General features: G+C 40.6%; 1 protein-coding gene across 11 annotated transcripts in view; it reads right to left on the reverse strand.

Moving 5' to 3' along the window:
• Cadps (calcium dependent secretion activator) overlaps positions 1 to 19623 on the reverse strand; it is a 406170-nt gene that overhangs the window by 36797 nt on the left and 349750 nt on the right. For all 11 annotated transcript variants that reach the window (XM_090323391.1, XM_090323382.1, XM_090323373.1 and 8 more), the window contains 2 exons: positions 8337 to 8369; positions 2826 to 2933 (listed from right to left, as the gene is read on the reverse strand). In XM_090323391.1, the coding sequence (XP_090179517.1) occupies positions 2826 to 2933; positions 8337 to 8369 (141 nt within the window). The remainder of the gene's footprint in view (positions 1 to 2825; positions 2934 to 8336; positions 8370 to 19623) is intronic.

A 19623-nucleotide genomic window follows, 5' to 3' on the forward strand; every position in this document is an offset into this window, starting at 1 on the left:
CTTTTTTCTAAATGACAAATGTTTTAAATCCATGACAGATTCAATAACTTTTTTTTTTGTACTACATTAGTTAGGTTGCCTAGCACCAATATATTCTGTAAATTAGAGGATCAGGTTAGTTGCAAAGTAAGAAAGTAAATGGCCAAGAAATTCATATGGAAATAAACTCCTGTAAAAACGATTTTCCCATAAAGCTGGGAATATGGTACAGTGGATAATGGCTAACGCTTGAAAATCAGATAGTCAGGAGGGTAGAACTAAGACTTGGGAACAGAAATTGGGGATGAATGCAGCAGACTAGTGGAAATTCCCATAATATCACATGCCTGCTGTCTTATGCTGGTCCAGTGGATTAGAAAGGTTTGGAGATAATTGTACATTTTTGAACCATCTTGAACAGAATTTGCTTCCTGAAAACGATAGTCTTAACTATCAATTCATATAAAGGCTAGAGGGCTTGAACACGCCTGTGTGTGCCCACAACGAGCCTAACTCACTAGTACCATGCTTGACAGCCCAGGCTGCCTTCTGATTTTTAAAATGAAGACTTGGCTGCAATTTCCCTTAAAAGAAAAAAAAAAGTTACCAAAGAGACCATTTGTCTTGCTGTCTCTGACACATCTCTACCTTAAAACAATTCCCCTGCCGTAGTATTTTTTTTTTTTTTTTTTTTTGCCAGTCCTGGGCTTGAGCTCAGGGCCTGAGCACTGTCCTTGGAATCAAATCCGGGTCTTCATGCATGCTAGGCAAGCACTTTAACCACTAGGCCAAACTCCCGGCCCCGTAGTATTTTTTTTTAAAGAGGGAAAAGTAGATGATTTATCAATGAGGTGGCAGGCTAAACCATAGGTTAAACATCAAATCCAATACTCATTGTTTTTAAGTTGCTGAGAATACAAGGTTATTCACACACGCGCTCACACGGGAACACATACGCACACGCATACGCAGGCCACACGAAACTGAGTACCAGAAGATACTGATTAAAGAAAAAAAAAGGAAAAGAAAAAGGCAACCTAGGCATTGAAAAGAACAATCCACAAGCTTCTTGGAAATTTGTAGTTTGGAATTGAATTCAGTGGAGAGGGGCGGGATGACCATACTCCTGAACACAGACCCACAGGAGAGGCTATCTGTCTGTTTTCAATGCCTATTGGATAAGGGGACCGGGCCTAGACATAGTGGGCTCAGGACTTTGATAAAGGCATGCATGCAGAGAGGCGAGAACTCGCTGGTGAGCTTTATGTATGTATGAAGCATTCTCAGTGGATGTGGGTCATGCTAGAAGATGTACACAGGAAGATTATTTGATTCTAATTCATGCCACTTGATATAATGTGATAAAACATTTGACATGAGAGATAAGTTCCATTTTAATCCAAGAGAGGATGAGTGGGAATTAAAAAGTAAGAAGGGTTTTGTCAAAGGAAGGTGATGATGCTGGGAAGAGAGGGATATGGAGCACAGAAAGCGGATGATTGGAAAAGAAAAAAAAAAGTCTTTTCAACACACTAGGAAAGCAAATGAGCTGGAAGACAAAGCATATAAAAAAGTCAGAAGCTGCAGAAATCCAAAAGCAGTGCCAACAATGAGCTCACTTAGCTATGGAACACACACACACACACACACACACACACACACACACACACAGACACACAAAACTCAACGTAAATTAGTGAACACAATCACAGGGAAACAAATATAGAAACAAGGATTCTACTGTAGACCAAAACATTAATGTTCGGACTGGCACTAAAAATACAGAGACCTGGACAGGAAGAGCTCACATTTCACGAGACAGAAGTAGCCTGCATAATTAGTAGCCACATAGAGACTGGGACATTTGCGTCTATGCACTCTGCCAGGGGTCTACACTGGCAAATACAGTGGAAACTTGAGGCAAAATATCCAGCTATATCAGACAATCTGCTTTGGCCTGAAAGAGGCAGGCGATTTGAGACCAGAGCAGATTCATTTTCTTTTTTCTTTCTTTCTTCCTCCCAGTCCCCCCTCTTAGCCCCAGTGGCTTGCTTTGCTGTGCAGCTGTGGTGACAGTAAAAACAGGATTGCCTGAAGACTATTCTGTCTTAAGACTCTGCCTTTTCTGAGGTTTTCCCCAGTATATTGTTCTTTTCTCCTTCCCTCTCTGATTCTCTCTTCCTCCCTCTTTTCCTTCTTTCCTTCCCTCCCCTCTCCTCCTCCTACTATTTCTTATCACTTTCAGTTGGACAGGTGGATAGGGATGGTATGGGGGTAGGGTGGGAAGCACCAAGGTTCAGAAAGGCAACCACACTCACATGCTTGCCAAAATCTGGGGCTAAGTCTTTCTAGTTCTCCCGCATCTGAATTATATCTGAAGGGCTGGTGATGTGACTTTTTTTTTTTTAAACTGCACATCTGCAGGTCACAGCTGGTGTCAGGAAGGTACCACCCCCGGGCGAAGGAAGCTGGCCTTGGCCTGGATGACAACATCTCCCTCAAGTGTGGCCAGATGGCAAGGAGGAGAACCATGACCAAGAACGGTCTTTGCCAGTTAGAGAAAGCTGCCTTGCTAGCTCCCTGTGAGTGGAACGCCTGCTTGTCGGGAGGCTGTGAGCCGTCCTACGTATCACACAGACTGAGACTAAGACACTGCCACACCAGGAGTGGGTTCAGCACAGACACACGACAGATAAGAGCCTAGGGCAGAGGGAGAAGAGAAGATTTTTGTCTGAATCAGGACCAATAAATTCTCTCAAAATGTGACTTATCCTCCTGTCTCTTATTTTGTCACATTTTGGAGGGTCTCCTCCTTGGTGTGCAAGGAGGAGAAGGCATTTACTTACATCAAATAACCTTTCTATATACATCTCCTCATTGACCTTATCACGGAGGACATCCTGAGAGTGGCGGACGAAAGTCACATAGGCGTCAGCCACGTCCATTCCGGGTTTCTGTAAAGAAATGAGAGAACATGAAGATGGGATTTGCAAACAGTGACATTTCCTGTGTTTTGTTACTCTTCTGTTTGCCCCTCCCCTCCATTTGTCATTGCTTTGCCAGGATCACCTCTGTGGCCCAGACTGGCAGCAATTCATATTAGAACCCCCCGATCTTTCTAGAAATCAAGTTTGGCTAACAAGGGTGCTATAACTGTAGGATCTTATAGATACTTTTCAACCACTGATGTATATATATTTTTTTCTGGCAATTTTGTCCCATCGATGAGTAAATCTTTTCTGCAGAACCCAGAGACATTCATTGGCTCTCCTTTACTTATGAAAGTGGTGGCATTGATCAGAATACCTTGTGCTCAATGGACATGCCGGATTGAATCCCCTTTGTACACTGACTTAGAGATAAGAAAACAAGAATAGGTTGAATCCCTTATTAAACACTATGTAAATATACCGCTTTTTTTTACTCCTCTCTCTAAAAATGAAAACAATAAGTGGAAATCCCCATTGAACAATATATAAATATACTGTCTTTTCTCTCCTTTTCTGGTTCAGAAAATTGAGGAGATGCTAAAGAAATTCTATTTCAATCTATTCCTTCTACCAAAGTCTTATGGGGGGGACATAATAGTGTCTGAATATATGTATGGTGAGGATTTGAAATCAGTTTACTAACATGAGACATTCAACCATTCGTCCTTGTTTTTCAGTATAGATTTAAAATATTGAATAATAAAAAAGTAGTAGTGTAGGGGATACATTTGAGTTTTAAGTAAATTAGATTTTTTTTTCTGAAAAGGTAAGCAAGTGGTTCATCCAGTTGTTAAGAAATGATTTATTATTAAGAAGTTTAAAAAAAAAATCCCAACAACTCAGAATGTATACCACTTGAGATGTTGAAATCAAAGTTATCTCCAAAGAAACCTATTAAAACGTTGTAATATAGGTCATGAGGAGAGCTGCCACAAACCCCTTACATTTCCACAGTAGATATGGATGTTTGCTAATAACTCAAAAAGATTAGTTTTCATTACTGCGATTTACCTTAGATCACAAAGTATCATTTCTCTACCAGACGTGACTGTCAGGCCCTGCAAATTGAAGTTAGTTAACACTTCTGTGTAATTTCCAGGGTGAAAATGAGGAAGGTTTGGAAACAGTAGGACTGTATATTTTTTCCCCCCTGATACAAAGCAAACAATTATCAAGCAAAGGGCCAATAGTTGGCCCCTGGGATGCTAGTAACATTTCTTAACACCTGCTGAAACAATGACAAGGTATTAATTTGAAAAAACAATGAGGACAACCCAAAGCCACAGTAGTCAAGTGTTACACTTTCAAGCAATTTTCAGCAAATGGATTGAGCAGGGTCTATGATGGTCCTATAATTGTTGCAGTTTTATGATATGAAACAATAGCAGTTCTCCAATAAAATGTCAGTGTGAGCTATCCTTTCTAAACTGCCACCTCTCTCCTTGTTCTTTGTTGAGCCCACATCAAAGGATATTCTCAGTAGCCACGGGAAGCCCTACCTGCAGGGCTTTAGAAATTTATTATTGTTTTCATTTCTTCCCTGGTGATACTCGTAGCAGATACCGCCTTTTCCTGGGTGCATGCAATCATCACACAGGGAAGATCCAAAGCCACATTAAGCAGAGCCACTGATAATCCATAATGTCAAAAACAGTCATGTATAAGGATGCTGTTTTCACCATCCCCTTCTCTTTCCACTACCAACGCTGTCCTCTAAAGAAGCATTACATTTAAGGTTTGAGGACTTTGGGCCTGATGCTGGTGTCTCATGCCTCTAATCCTAGATCTGAGGATCTAAGTTCAAAGGCAGCCCAGACAGATAAATCAATCCAAGAGACACTTACCTCCAATTAAATAGTAAAATGCTAAAAATGGAGGTGTGTCTCAAATAATAGAATACTGAGCAGAAAATGCTAAGCAAGAGTGTTGAGGCCCTGAATTCAAGCCCCGGTACTGGCTTACACACACTTCACACACACACACACACACACACACACACACACACACACACACACAGATTGGGTTATCTCTTCCAGTAGAGAAGCTCTCTTTTAGTACATTTCTCTCTCAAATCATTACCAATAGCTGATGTTATATTTCTATTCATTTAACTTTGGCTTATCTTCTCTTACTAAAACATAAGGTCTATGAATACAGGAACTTGAACTTTGGTCTATTTTCTATTGTATCCCTCACATAGATCAGTGCCTAGCTCAATAAGTATTCACTGAGTGAACAAATCTATGAATGAATGAGCAAGACCTGTTATTTTTTTTTAAGCCCCGTAGTCCCCTAAACGGATTATCACTAGATTATTCTCTCTTCTATCTCATTTTACATTCCCAACCCCCATTTCCCAAGGGGAAGGAATATTCTTTTCTGTCAAGGGCCATCTATCTATTTATAACATCATTTGGGGGCCATATAATATTATTAATACTGGCAGACAGGCCTCAGGCAGCCAACAAGAAGCGTACGTATCTCAGCTGTTATGGGTCAAATGTTTGCGTGGGTCTCATACATCCTGGAGACTCACCAGCCCTGCTCCACACACTGAAACTTCTGTAAATCATTTAGAATTTTTTGGGCTCTATTTATGCCATCTGTAGAATGGCATTAATAACAGCTCCCCAACTTACCTTTTAGAATGATGATCACCAGCTAAAATAATGTACAGGGAAAGGGTTTGAAAGCCATAAATTGCAAAACAAAATACTATGAATTTTTTCCCTTTGTGCAATATATTATTTATGTTCAGAATGTACTTGGGAGTCAAGAAGAAAGTAGGGGTCTCATGGGAGCCAATATCAAGATGAAGACACTCAGGCCTTTGCACAACAATGTATACTTTCCTTGGTACTTCTCAGGCTCCTTCATTTCTCAGGCTCTTTCACCCTGATTCTGCTGCCTTTAAGCTACCAGATCCCTACAAGTTTGGTTTCCATCCCTTTGATGGACCAGGGATCCATCCCAGGAGGGAACTTGCTTGAACTGGGCTCTCACTCTTTCCTGGCTCCCTGAAGGACGATGAAGACTGCTAGACTGGAATATGACTCATGCATACTCACCAGCTCACAGGAAAGGGGACTGCTGGGGTCAGGAAGGGACAAGCGGCCACTTGAAACAGGGTATTGCCAATAATTCTTTTCTTTTCTACCACATTGGTGTCTACGTGTAGGTGATGGTTTTGAAATATGGCTTAGACAGCCATAGATAGAACAGAACATAGATTTTAGAAACTAGTTAACTATAACGGACTTCACACTACCATGTGCATAAGACATAATTTGTGACCAAGATGCTCAGGTAAAATGGGATGTTTTGTTTGTTCCAACCAGATACTTCTGACATTGTGTCCTGAGGGCGCTACATTTATAAGTAATGGAGCATCCTCACTTCATGACTGAATGCCTACAGCTCAAGGTACTGACAAGTTACAAAGTTGACATAAAGTCCACTCTACTCCATCTTTACAATGAATCAGAGGCTGGCCCACAGGAATTCGAAGTTGAACCTAAGAAATCACTGATTATGCAAGGTATCACTTCCTCCAAAATACCATTCTCCTGGCTTGGCGTTAATACAGACAGTAGGTCAGATTTTCTCCAGGCATTTGTGCATAGGTCACCTTCCCAGGTCTCATTATGGAGATCTCCTCTACACTGAGGCCTTCAGGAAACAGCCTGACACACAGATCTTTACGCTGGCCATCTACAATTTCCATTTCTGTCACCTTTGAAAACCAATTCATCTTGCCTTTTCCCCTGGTATCTTCCTACTTCCACCACCACCTAAGTCTTCTCTGAGAAAATATCTAGTAAGTACCCGATATGACACTGCATGTTGTACATGTATAGTGGCATTTACAGTGCACAGCAAACCTAGAAGCAGGCATCATTATCTCCATTTTAAAGATGGAGAAACAGGGCCAGTGACTCCCTGTGATGTGAAAGTTTATACTTTGGGCCTTGAGAAAGTAAATTACTTTGCTTTCCCCTACCCCTTACTGCTGTTCTGCGAGCCTTTTCTATTCTCCATCTTCCTGCCTACATGAAGGAGTCTGAGGTCCCTTGATGAGAAGTATTATATAAATTCAAAGCATAATTATTGATTGTACATTCTTTCATTAAACAAACAAAATGTATGCTAATGCTAAATTCACTCCAATTTTCCATTTTATCTTCCTTTGAGAAATAAGCCAATAAACCATTACACACTTAGCTTCCTGGGGAAATGAATTTAAATGTTAATATAAATCCTTTTAGAAAAAAAACAAATTTTCACAAATAAGTATTTGAACAAGGAAGGTACTTAACCACGTTCAGAATGAGAACCGTTCAGTACAAGACCCTTGGTGGCTATTGAGATAAGCTCCATAAATTTAATATTTTATAATAGACTCATACCTCTTTTGTTAGAAATGGAGAAACAGAAATCATTTTCTTTCCTCCTGTATTGGACTATATTTAAATCTCTCCAATTTTATTTTGCTAATAGGCAGGGCAAAGTCTGTCTATAAATGTCTCCCAATTTATCACAGATAATCCCACACTTTAGCATTCATATGTAGTACTTAACCTCAATTTAAATGTAAATTTTGGGCAAGGACAAGTGCTTTATCTGTGAACTTTGAGGACTCTCTTCATTAATGAGGCCTGCACTAATTATAAACAGTTTTACAGGGTTTCCTTAAAACAATAGTTGAATTGACCCCCAAATGAACAAAGTCACTATTTATTTATTTTATTATTATTATTATTATTTGCCAGTCCTGGGCTTAAGCTCAGGGCCTGAAGACTGTCCTTGGATTTTTCTCAAGGCTAGAACTCTACCACTTGAGCCTCAGCACCACTTCTGGCTTTTTCTAAGTATGTGGTACCAAGGAATTGAACCCGGGTCTTTGTGCATGCTAGGCAAGCACTCTATCACTAGGCCAAACTCCTGGCCCTTTATTTTATTATTAATTTTTTAATACTGGCACCCTTGTGCAAATTTCTAGCTTAAGGCTGTGGTCCCAAAATGGGGAGAAAGGAAGGGCTGTGTTGCAGAAGGAAGAACCAGAGAACCAAAGCACACCAAAGGGGAAGAGGGCATATGGTTTGCCCTCAGACTAGACCTTTCTTCCCAAAGTAAGAAAACCTCACTTTCTCCTTATCTGAGAAACATCCTACTACCAAGTAGTAGTCTTGGTTTCTCTTTCTGAAGATCCAAATTAGGACTGCACAGTTTAGCAGGCAACATGTGAAAATACAGACATCAGAACTCTTACGAAAAATGTGTGCATATGTGCCCAGACACACACACACACACACACACACACACAAACATAACCACAAACTCACAGAAGAGCAATTTTCAAATACTCACAGGTACATCCACATACTTGGAAGCGGCCTTCACCTGTGTAGGAAAGAAGAAGATTTATGTTTTAATTGTTCACAGCTTGATGCTATATCTGCAGGAGAGTTGAAAACAATATGCTGGCACAGGAAGCTGACCAGAGAATATGGAGAAGCGCTAAAAACAAGCTGCTTGGTTTTCTTTTTTCCCCAAGTCATAGCCACTTCTTTGGGTTAGGGGAGAAGAGCACAATGTGGGAGCTTTGTGTTTTTCTCCTTTTCTTTAAAAAACAGATGAAGAGGACCGAGAGTTTGGCTTACTAGTAGAGTGCTTGCCTAGCATGCACAAAGACTAGGGTTTGATTCCCCCATACCACATACACAGAAAAAGCTGGTAGTGGTGCTGTGGCTCAAGTGGTAGAGCTCTAGCCTTGAGAAAGCCCGAGGAAAATGCTCAGGCCCCAAGTTCAAGCTCCAGGCTGGCAAAAAAAAAAAAGAAAAAAGTGACGAGAAGTGCATTCCACAAACTGACTTTACTGAATAACTCTTTTGGTATTATTACTTAAAGATTATTTTTTTTTAAATTGACTACCTAAATGCAAGCTGATTAGGGGAAAGCTTCACTTCAGAGAAGCAGCTGAGGGGCTGACACTTCTTTTTTTTGGGGGACGATCGTACAGCCTGGGTGTTGTCCTGAGCTTCTCAAGGCTTGCACTCTACCACTTGAGCCACGGGGCCACATCTGGTTTTCTGGTGGCTAATTGGAGAAAGAGTCTCACAGACTTTACTGCCTGGGCTGGCATTGGACCTCCATCCTCAGATCTCCTGAGGTGTTAGGATTACAGGCATGAACCACCAGCATTGGTACCCCGCTAGGGGTTGGCTGCCGTTATCCTTAATTCTGTTTGTGTTTGAATTCAGAGTTTTAAGCAGTGGGGATTGTGATGGCTGGACCTCCTCTAACTAGGGAGACATGATATGTGGTAGTTCCAGTCCCTAAACTGCTTGTATGCCTTCTAGTTTTAGGTACTACACAGAGAACAACAGGAAGAGGGTTTGAAATTCCCTCTCACTTGGAGAAGAGGATGGATGACAGACTGTATCACTTGGATATAGAGTCAGGAGTGAGGATTGGGATCAACTCAGATCGTCCATGTAAAAAGCGTGTTTAGGGGACATTTATTTCACCTCTCTGAGCCTCACTCATTGCATATCTTCCAAATAGAGTTATCTACAGTGCTTGTTTCTACAGAACGATGGAAGGTCTGTAGTAGGCAATGGAACCAATGGTAGCCAAGTATTTAGAAACAAATCTGGGTGAGATCTGAGTGCTGTGGGAAGCCAAGAGCATCTGGTTCTGAGGAATAAAACCTAGGGGGAGGATGTCTGCTGTTCTAGTGTCACTCACATCACCCATATTTCTCGAGGCACAGGTGGCGGTCTGGGTCGGAGAGGGGTTCCAGTTTGTCTGGAAACCACAAAGCCCACTGTGCTCATAAAGCTGTTATGATATCTGTTCACATTTTAGGTCGGCTTCCTTTATTTCCTCCCCCCGCCCCCCAATTTGGCAGAGATCAGTATTAGTCATCACAGCCTCCACCCAAAATGCCTCCCAGAAAAGCGTTGAGGAGAGTGAGTTTCTCTATTGCTCTTTTCCCAATGTTGGTTTTCAAAATATCAACTCTCAAGTGGCAGCAGCCATAAACTAGGAGTGGGGGGGGGTGGAAAGGGCCTCAGAGTTGAGAGTAAAAACTTCTATAAGTGCTGGAAGTAATTGTATCATGTCAAGTTCCTGTAAGAGTTCCAGAACAGGGGAGCAAAACTGGGCACTTGGTGGCCCTGTCAAATAAGCAAACATATATGAAAATGTTTAGTAAACTTTAAAAAGAGAAATGCACATTTCTTATGTGTATTGAAAAGTACTGTGCTCTTTATTCTTGAATCATTATTTACACCCAAGATGATTCCCACTTCCCAGTTACAGGTTCTATGAGAGTGCTACCTTTTCCCCTTACGTGTCACAAATTCCAGTTGAAACTGAATACTTCTTTTTTTGGTACAATGTCTGCCTCTCACAAAATGTCATGAGAGCAAAGGCTAGCTCAACCTTGCTCAACTGATACCTGACTTAAAAAGGGAATTGGAGGGGAAAAATCTGTAGACAGGAGGAAAGAGAGAAACCTTGTGGCCAGATCTGGTTTCAAGATAGTTGGGAAGTAAGCAGAGGAAAGATCAGATTGAGAAGACACTACACTCTGAAAGCCAACATCATTACATATAGTTGATTGTCTGCAAAGGTTGTTAGCAGAAGGAAACCACTGTGGGCAATTAAAGGAATATGAAGAAGGTTTTTGAGATTCCATCCAGTGATCATTTCTTCTAAATGTCTCTAATCCCAAGTCTATATTGTCACTCTAAAATTTAGTTCAGGCAAAAAGAATGTGGATTGCACTTTTCATTCGGGTTTCTCCTGTATAAAATAATACCTATCAATTAGATGATGTTTTTCACTTAACAAACTATTTTCATGAGCAGAATCTTCTTTAAGCCTCTATGTGAGATGGAAGCTATCAACCATATCCATTTACTAAAGACCACAGAAGTTAGAGTTATTTGTTCACATTAGCTGCCTGAAGGTAGAGAAGCCAAGGAGAGGCATGGTTTTCTAAACACCCAATCTTCTCAATGGTTCTGGGGAAGCATGATAAGTTGAAGCATCAGTGGTCAGAGCAGGTGCTGGCGAAAAGAGCCAATCTCAGCTAGAAATCTCCTTCTTTGCTCAGTAAAGTTGGTGCTTGGCAGTTGGTAGAGTTTTGCTACAGCTGAAATGATCAACCTTTAAACACGCCTACTCTCCATTTACCACTAACATGTAGTTCCAATACAGAGTGACACCAGTCAAATTCTATTCCTTACAAGGAATAGAATGAGAAAAGCTGTGGTATGAATGAAAACCACGCACTCTCCTTCTCACCCCAGCCCTCAGTTTCCGATGCTCTTTTAACTCTCAAGTACTGATTTGCACTTGTTGATCTTTCTCCCCTCCCATTATACCAGGAACCAAATAGCTCAGGCCAAAATTGTGGTCTGATTATTGCTTAGAGACAGGATACATCTATATCTATCTATGTATCAATCTATCTATCGATCTGTCTAGCTTTGGTTTAAGGATATTGGTGATGAGTTTAAAGAGGAATCTGGAAGTGTATTCTAGAAAGCGAGAGGTATCTTGCCTGGCAAAGAGATGGCTAATGGAAGGACCATAATCTTGTGGTTCATGCAGGAACCTCAAGGTAGGATTGAGATTGCTCATGGTAGTTCCACAGCACTGAATCAGGATCAATGAGTAATGTAACAAGGCCCTAGAAGAGGCAAATGTCAAAAGTAGATGTGTTATTATTTTCCCTCTTTTCCCCTTTCTCTCCCTTCCTCCCTTCCCTTCTTTCTCCTCCTATTCCCTTTCTCCCTTGATTTGTTTCTTGTTTGCTAAGCTGGCACTCTACCAATTAGCAGCTCTGATTTTCTTTTTGTATTTTATTGTCAGGGTGATGTGAAGAGAAGTTACAGTTACATTCATGTGGTAGTGGGTACATTACTTCTTGAACATTGATACCCTTTCCATGTTTTTCTCCCAGTATTCCTCCTTCCACCCACTCCCAATCATCTTGTTTTTCTCCTTCCCTTCCCAACTTCAATTAAACCAACAAACATATAAACAACATATCAGTTACCAAAGTCAGATACAGTGACAACAGTCTAGTGAACTCTTCTGCCTGGTTGACCTCAAACCATAATTTTGCAGATCTCCTTCTGAGTAGCTAAGATTAAAGGCACGAGCCACCAGAATATGGCTTTCTTTCCTTTTTAACTTAAAAAGAAACCCTGGTGAATAGCTAAGAGTATAGATTGAAGACTAGAGGAGAAGTCTAGCTTGGTAACTTGGAATAACATTGAAGTTCTCTGCACTTTCTCTGTAAAAGGCAACAAAACTAGTGCTCAAAGGGAGAGTGGGAGAAGAGAATGTGGCAATGCAACCAAGTGTGTTTAACAATTTTAAACAGTACTAAATGGAGCCCTTCTTCTAGTGACTAGTAGACACACTGGTTCTAGTTGGTGCTGACCGCTTCACTGTACAATAGTCCACAGTGATTCCTTGCTATAAAAAGGAAGATGGAACCTCCCCAGGTTATTTACCTTAGGCATCTAAGCGAATTCTCTGGTTGAATCCTTTCTGCCATTTCTGTGACCGCCCACTGTCGTGACTTTGGGGGATCTGCTCTCCTCCTGCCACATAGCTGGGTCTGGCTGAAGCGGGAAGAGACTTCCCACACGCTGCCTTTGTTACATTCAGTAACACCATCTACCTTTCTGAGCCAGGACACAAGAGACAAGGGTGAGAGTAGGGGCTGTGCCTCAGACACCTGATCTCCTATCCCTTCTGAGCAGGGCCGAACTTGCTTAGACAACTGTGTCATCAGCCAGACTTCATTTCCTGGGAGTAGCAGCTGATCTGCCTCTATACTGGGACATGGAATAAATTCTTTCTCAAGCATGTTCCTTAGATCTCAATCCCTGGTGCCCCAGACATTGCCAGTTCTGGGAATGAAGATAGAAAAGAAAACATAAACCAAGGGAAGCTGAAGGGGGCCATGGGTGAAGTTAGACTAATGAACATCAGGGAAAAACTTGTTTATATTTTCACAGGCCCGACACAAAGGGCGCTACTACACATAAGGAATACAAATATTACACATGATAGTAAACCACAGCAATCTTTTTTTTTTTTTTTTGTCGGTTGTGGGGCTTGAACTCTGGGCTCTACCACTTGAGCCTCAGTGCCACTTCTGGTTTTCTGGTGGTTAAATGGAGATAAGAGTCTCATGAACTTTGGGTGCTTGGGCTGGCTTTGAACTGAGATCCTCAGATCTCAGCCTACTGAGTAGCTCGGATTACAGGTATGAGCCACTGGAGCTTGTCTTACAGCAATATTTTGAAGGAAGTCATATTAGTATTCTCACTTTACGCTTGAAGAAACGGAGACCAAAAAAAGTCCCAACTCTTAATCTGCTTATTTTTCAGTTTAAAATATCCAATCAATGACTTTTTTTCATATATTTATTATTGTAATTAATAGAAGGGTTACATGATATTTGCCAGATAGATGGTGCATTAGTTCCCATACATTGATACCCTTTCACATGTCTTGGTCCCCATTTCCCTCCCCCCCACCCCCACCCCGCATCTTGTTTTCCCCCCATCCCTATCCAATTTTAAATAACCAAATACAAATATATCCGATATATCTGGTAACAAAGTGAGATACTGTAATAGTACGAGATAACCTGAAGACCAATGGAATAGAACTGAAGACCCAGATATTAAACCACAGACCGATGGCCACCTAATCTTTGACAAGGGAGCCAAAAAAATAGAATGGAAGAAAGACAGCCTCTTCAACAAGTGGTGCTGGCAGAACTGGTTAAGCACCTGCAGAAAACTAAAGTTGGATCCTTCTTTGTCACCCTGTACTAGAATTAACTCCAAATGGCTCAAAGACTTTGACGTAAAAGCTGACACACTGAAAACGTTACAAGAAGGAATAGGAGATACACTAGGTCCCCTTGGCACAGGTCGAAACTTTCTTAATAAGGACCAAGAATCACAACAAATCAGAGAAAGGCTGGATAAGTGGGACTGCATTAAACTGCAGAGCTTTTTTTTTTTTTTTCTTTTTTTCTATGTATGTGGTACGGAGGAATCGAACCCGGGTCTTTGTGCATGCTAGGCAAGCACTCTACCACTAGGCCAAACTCCCGGCCCACTGCAGAGCTTTTGTATGGCAAAAGACATAGCTAGTAAACTAATCAGGAAGCCTACAATATGGGAGAAGATCTTCATCAACCATACAGCGGACAAAGGCCTCATATCCAAAATATATCAACAGCTCAAAAAATTAAATCAATCCAAAACTAATCTCCAAAGTAACAACCATCCCATTAAAAGATGAGCCAAAGACTTAAAGAGAGTCTTCTCTGAAGAAGAAACCAATCAATGACTTTTATTTTTGGTGGGACTGGGATTTGAACTCAGTACTTTCCCCTTGCTAGGCAAGTGGTCTACCATTTGAACTATGCCTGTAGGTTTCCCAATACATTCACTGTGTGTGTGTGTGTGTGTGTGTGTGTGTGTGTGTGTGTGTGTACAACCTAAACTGGCTTTTCTAGGAAAAAAGTATGAGAGAGTTGAATAATTTCTGACAGTCCACGCAGAAGGCCCAAAACTGTTTCTCTGGCCTGAATGTCTCAACTAATTACCTCGACCCTCCACCTGACTTAGCGTGTGTAGACAGGCTTAATGGTTTCTCTATTGAGCTCTTCCATTATTTTTCAGGTGCCCAAGGTAATCTTTTCATTGAACATTCGCCATTCTGGGATTTTTCACAATGCTGATGACTAAGGGATTTTCTTCTTCCTGGTCCTAATAAGGGGACCTGAGTTAATCATTGTGTGGCTTTGATAGGGAGCTCTGCAGGGGCTTAAACCACTTCTCCTGCTTCATTAGGGGAAAAAGCAACCCAGGTGCAGGCCATGAGGACCTCAGGGTTTGATACTATTAAATCAATGCACAGACAAAAAAAAAAGTGGATTAGGTCCTTTTTGCAAACAGAAATCTGGTGGGTGAGACTCAAAGGTGGAAGAAAAAAGAAGCTGGAGCAGATATCACTGCATTAGTAACTGTTAGGCTTTCCTTTCCCCCCATGGTCTCTTAAAAAAAATCAAGGAAATGATTTATTCTCTGCACGAGCTGACTCCACCCCTGCCTGCTTGACTCTACAAGAGCTCTGTCTTGATTTCCAGCCTTTGCTTAGAAACTACAGACCACACAACCATTGCAGAGGACTAGCAACAGTTTCCTTCAAGCTTTGACCTTGGAAATTTCGGCCACAATACTAATGATGCAATTTTTGCTTTTATTTATTTATTTTTACCCTTTACTATCCTACTATTCCAGGAAATCTCAGAGATGTGGATTTTTTTCAGTCAAGGTAATTCAGTATATAAATCTTGGTAACACTACCATCTTAGGCAAAGATGATAATATCAAGCGCTAACTTTATTTGTAATTCATTGTTTTTTCACTTACCCCCCTTCTTATATCCAGAATATAGGATCTATAAGGAATACAGATTCCTACAGAAATCTATTAGGAATTTCTCCTGAGAGAAACAGGTATGGTGTAAGAAAAATTTGGTGACCAAAGACTTCTTTGCCGACTGAAGCAAATAATACTCTTCATAAAGTAGAGGTTTCTAGAGAACTTGTTGTTGTTCTTTGTTTATAGTGATGCTGGGGTTTGAACTCAGGGCTTCATGCTTGCTAGATAGGTACCTCCTCATATAACAGCCGCATATTATTAGCAAAAAGGATTTTTAAGTGTTCATCATATGCAGACTACTGTGCTAAGCATCTTATCTATATTAATTTGATTAGTGCATGCAAAGGGTTAACAGAATTAATGCAGTTAAAAACCTTTGCCTAGGACTAAGTTGTGTGTTTTGATTGTCTATTATTATTATTTTATTATTATTTTTTTTTTGCCAGTCCTGGGCTTGAGCACTGTCCTTGGACTTTTCTCAAGGCTAGAGCTCTACCACTTGAGCCTCAGCACCACTTCTGGCTTTTTTCTGTGTATGTGGTACCAAGAAATTGAACCTGAGTCTTCGTGCATGCTAGGCAAGCACTCTACCTGTAGGCCAAACTCCCTGCCATGATTGTCTATTATTTTTTATGCTCCCTTTTTGCTCCATCTCTAAAGAGGCTGGTTTGATTGGGGTTCGAGACTCAGTGGGGCTATGTGTATGGATAGGGTAGTCAGAATGCTTCAGGTGAACAAAGTGAACAGTGGATGGGACACGCATGCTTTCTGTCAGCTTCCCAATGTCATCTGTCTGACAAATCATGGATGACAAATAATGATATAAGTATCTAGATGGTCCTTGGAATCCAAATTGGTTTCCACACCTGTAGGGGTGAAGCTTGGGTGTTAAAAACAGATGCGGTTAAAAAGTACACTCACTGACTAGCACTGTGAATTTGGGAAAGAAATGATTATATTTTCTACAGTTTCTATAGCTTCATCTTCAAAATGAGGACACACAGTATCTATCCCCCTTAGAAAGTTCTGTTGAAACAGGTTGGCATCACATACACTGCTTAGCACAGTGCCTGGTACACAGTTAGAGCTCTGTAAACATGGGCTAATATTATTCCTCGGGTCTCATTCACTCATGGTTAGCTAGGATTTGATGGGCAAGCAGGTTGCCATTATTTTAAGGACATCAACAAGGGTCCACAGATATGTCTCATGGACCAAATCCATTCTGTTGTGCCGATTTTTCCTATGGCCTGTGAACTAAGATTGGTTTTCATATCTTTAAATGGGCAAAAGCAAATGAAAAGTAATAATATTTGGATTAGCACATGACTTAAGTGGGAGACAGTAGAGTGTGGGGGAAAGAATTAAAAATATGAGTTTCTAATCATATTTTGACCCTTAAGTACTTGGCTGGTTTTGGCTTGCTGCCTATTCTGTTGGTCTCATTTGCTTATCTATTATAATGAGGCTCAGGTTAATTGTTTGTTTGTTTTTCCCCCTTCTATGCCTTCCAGATTTTTAAAAAATATGAGTCTTGGAGGAAATAAGAGACAGGCTGTAGGAAGAAAGTGGAAAAGGAAATATTCCTCACACCTTGAAAAGGATATAAATATTTGAGTCAAACAATACACTATTAATACTCTAGTATTAATAAGAGCTGTACAAATAAATCTTCAGGAAAGACTATACTAACAAGGAAAGGAAAAAAAAAATTAGAGACAAAGACTAGTCACAAAGGTAACAGACAATGAAGCATGGCCCAGTAGGGAGACTTGGCAAAGACATAAAGGGATTACAAATAAGCAGTGTGTGCCCGGCATTTTCCCTGTGCCAGGCACTGTTTTAGGTGTTTCTCATGAGTCAACTAATTTACTATTTACCAGAAATCTTTGAGCTATGTGTTCATCTGTTCCTCTTCCTAGTATGGTGGGTGAAGGGAAGGATTGATGAAGATGATGCAGGTAAAGGGACATCAGACATGGAACCATTTCCAAACATATTTGCTGTCCTTCTATCCAAGCACTAACCAGGCTCCTATGTATGTGGTACCGAGGAATCGAACCTGGGTCTTCGTGCATGCTAAGGCAAGCACTCAACCACTAGGCCAAACTCCCGGCCCCCTGCCTACATCTTTTAAATATTTTTATTGCTATTATAAAGGTGGTATACAGAGTGGTTATAGTTATATAAATCAGCTAGTGTTTTTTTCTTTTCTTTTTGGACAGTCTCACTCCTGTCTCCTTCTTAAATCTAGTTTTCATGCTGTCTCCTTATGGCAGAAGATGAAGGAGAAAAGATAACCTTGACCTTCACATGGTCCCTGTAATGAGCAAAGAATGCTCAGCTATATCTGTGAGCAGCAGCAAGTTGGATATATCTGGAAAAAGACACTGCATTTCTAAATGGGATTAGAGACAGTCTGGGGAGGCAGGTAAGAAGATAGGCTTAAGTTGGGTATATAGTATGAAGTTCTAGCTCTCACCACTTACTAGACTCACTAAACCTCCGGTGTTTCCTATGCAAGCTGGAGGCACAGTTGTGATTAACTGAATCCAGCTAGTTGTTGAGTTATTAACAGTGGGAACTCTGCACCAACCATTAATATATTTTCTACTGGAAAACAGGTTGCTCTGCTTAATTCACCTTGAATATTAAGATTGATCTGGATCTTCATGATTCAGCAGCTATATCTAAATTTAAATGAATCAGAAAGCACAATTGAGAAGTTGACTTTTGGTGCCCCCGGCTACATTTCCAGAATTTGAAAGCCCCAACGGACAGTGTCCACTGTTTGGCTATTTTACACATAGCATATTTTCATAATTGCTGAACGTTTTATGGTTAGTGCCAGCCTAGACTCAATAGACATTTCCATTTACAGTTACTGTATGTATAAGTAATAAGGGAGAAGCATGTCATTCAGTTGCATGTCAGAATATGGAATTAATTAGAGCAGGAAGCAGGTTTGAATGTCAACAGTCTCATTTTGTGAATGACATAAGAAATAGATGTTCATGGGTATAATCTGAATATTATAAAGGTAAAAAGGGGATCAATAACAGTGATAAAATTAACAGGAGTAGGGGAGGTTGGTAAAGGGAACTTATGTTGTGCTACAGAGGTAAGTGGATAATTTCTAAGACTTGTCAATCAAGCAGAAGCAATATAATAACTTTGAGTAGAATGAATTGATCATGAAGGTCTCTTCTTATAGGGAGAAAAGAGAAGGCAGATAACTTGATTTTTTAAATAAAATCATGAGATTTCCTTTTTATAGGTTATTTGCATGTATTCCTTCTTCATAGAAATGGTTGAACAAAGAACAAACCAAGTGATAGAATTTTCAACATTCTTTTGGAGAAAGACGTTTTGTGGGAATAATGTCTTTATTCCCAGGGTAAATTCTTCAAAGTCTCTGTGGTTGATGGAATCTGTTTTGCTTCAAAGGCAAAAGCAAAGCCTGACAGACAACCTCACTCCACCCCACCCCCACTAGTCTGGATGCTCTGAGTTGCATCTTGGGAAGATGAATTCTAAGTGCCAATGGAGGGGCCGACTGCTTGCTTGGGTGAGACAGAATGCAGGAGTGGGCGGATGTACTGGGACTGTATGTGCGGGTGAGCAGTTGAGTAAACCTTAGTGGCTCCTGACTGGGGTCCAACTGACAATTACAGTGGAAGCCTCTTTCAGTGCCTTCTGAGGATCGGAGAAAAAGACAACCCTTGAAGTATCTCTGGAATCAGAGACAGCATGATGGAGTTCTAGAACTCTGCCACCAGAGAGAATGAACCATTTTTGGTTCATCCTTGCCAAGACTCACAGGCCTGCCAGGCAAATAGTGTGCTGCTATGTTCATGTAAGTTCACACATGGGTTCAGAGGTTAGCTTTGCAGGATAAAAAGCATTCTGGAGATGCACAGTGATGATTGTATAATATACAAATTCCACCAAACTGTATACCTAAAAATAATGAAAATAGTATATTTTGTTCCACATCTTATCATTGTCAAAATGCATTTTTCAAGAAATCCCAACAACAAACGATACTTAAAAATCCCAATAATTAATACTGATTTTATAGGTGTAGGAAACTCTTCACACCACAATTTTTTTTTTCCATAAACAGCTTTGTGGCTCAGCAAAATGATTACTGGCTTTCA

This window comes from Megascapheus bottae, chromosome 2 (assembly GCF_031878675.1).
Source record: "Megascapheus bottae isolate mThoBot1 chromosome 2, mThoBot2.hap1, whole genome shotgun sequence".
NCBI classification, from domain to species: domain Eukaryota; kingdom Metazoa; phylum Chordata; class Mammalia; order Rodentia; family Geomyidae; genus Megascapheus; species Megascapheus bottae.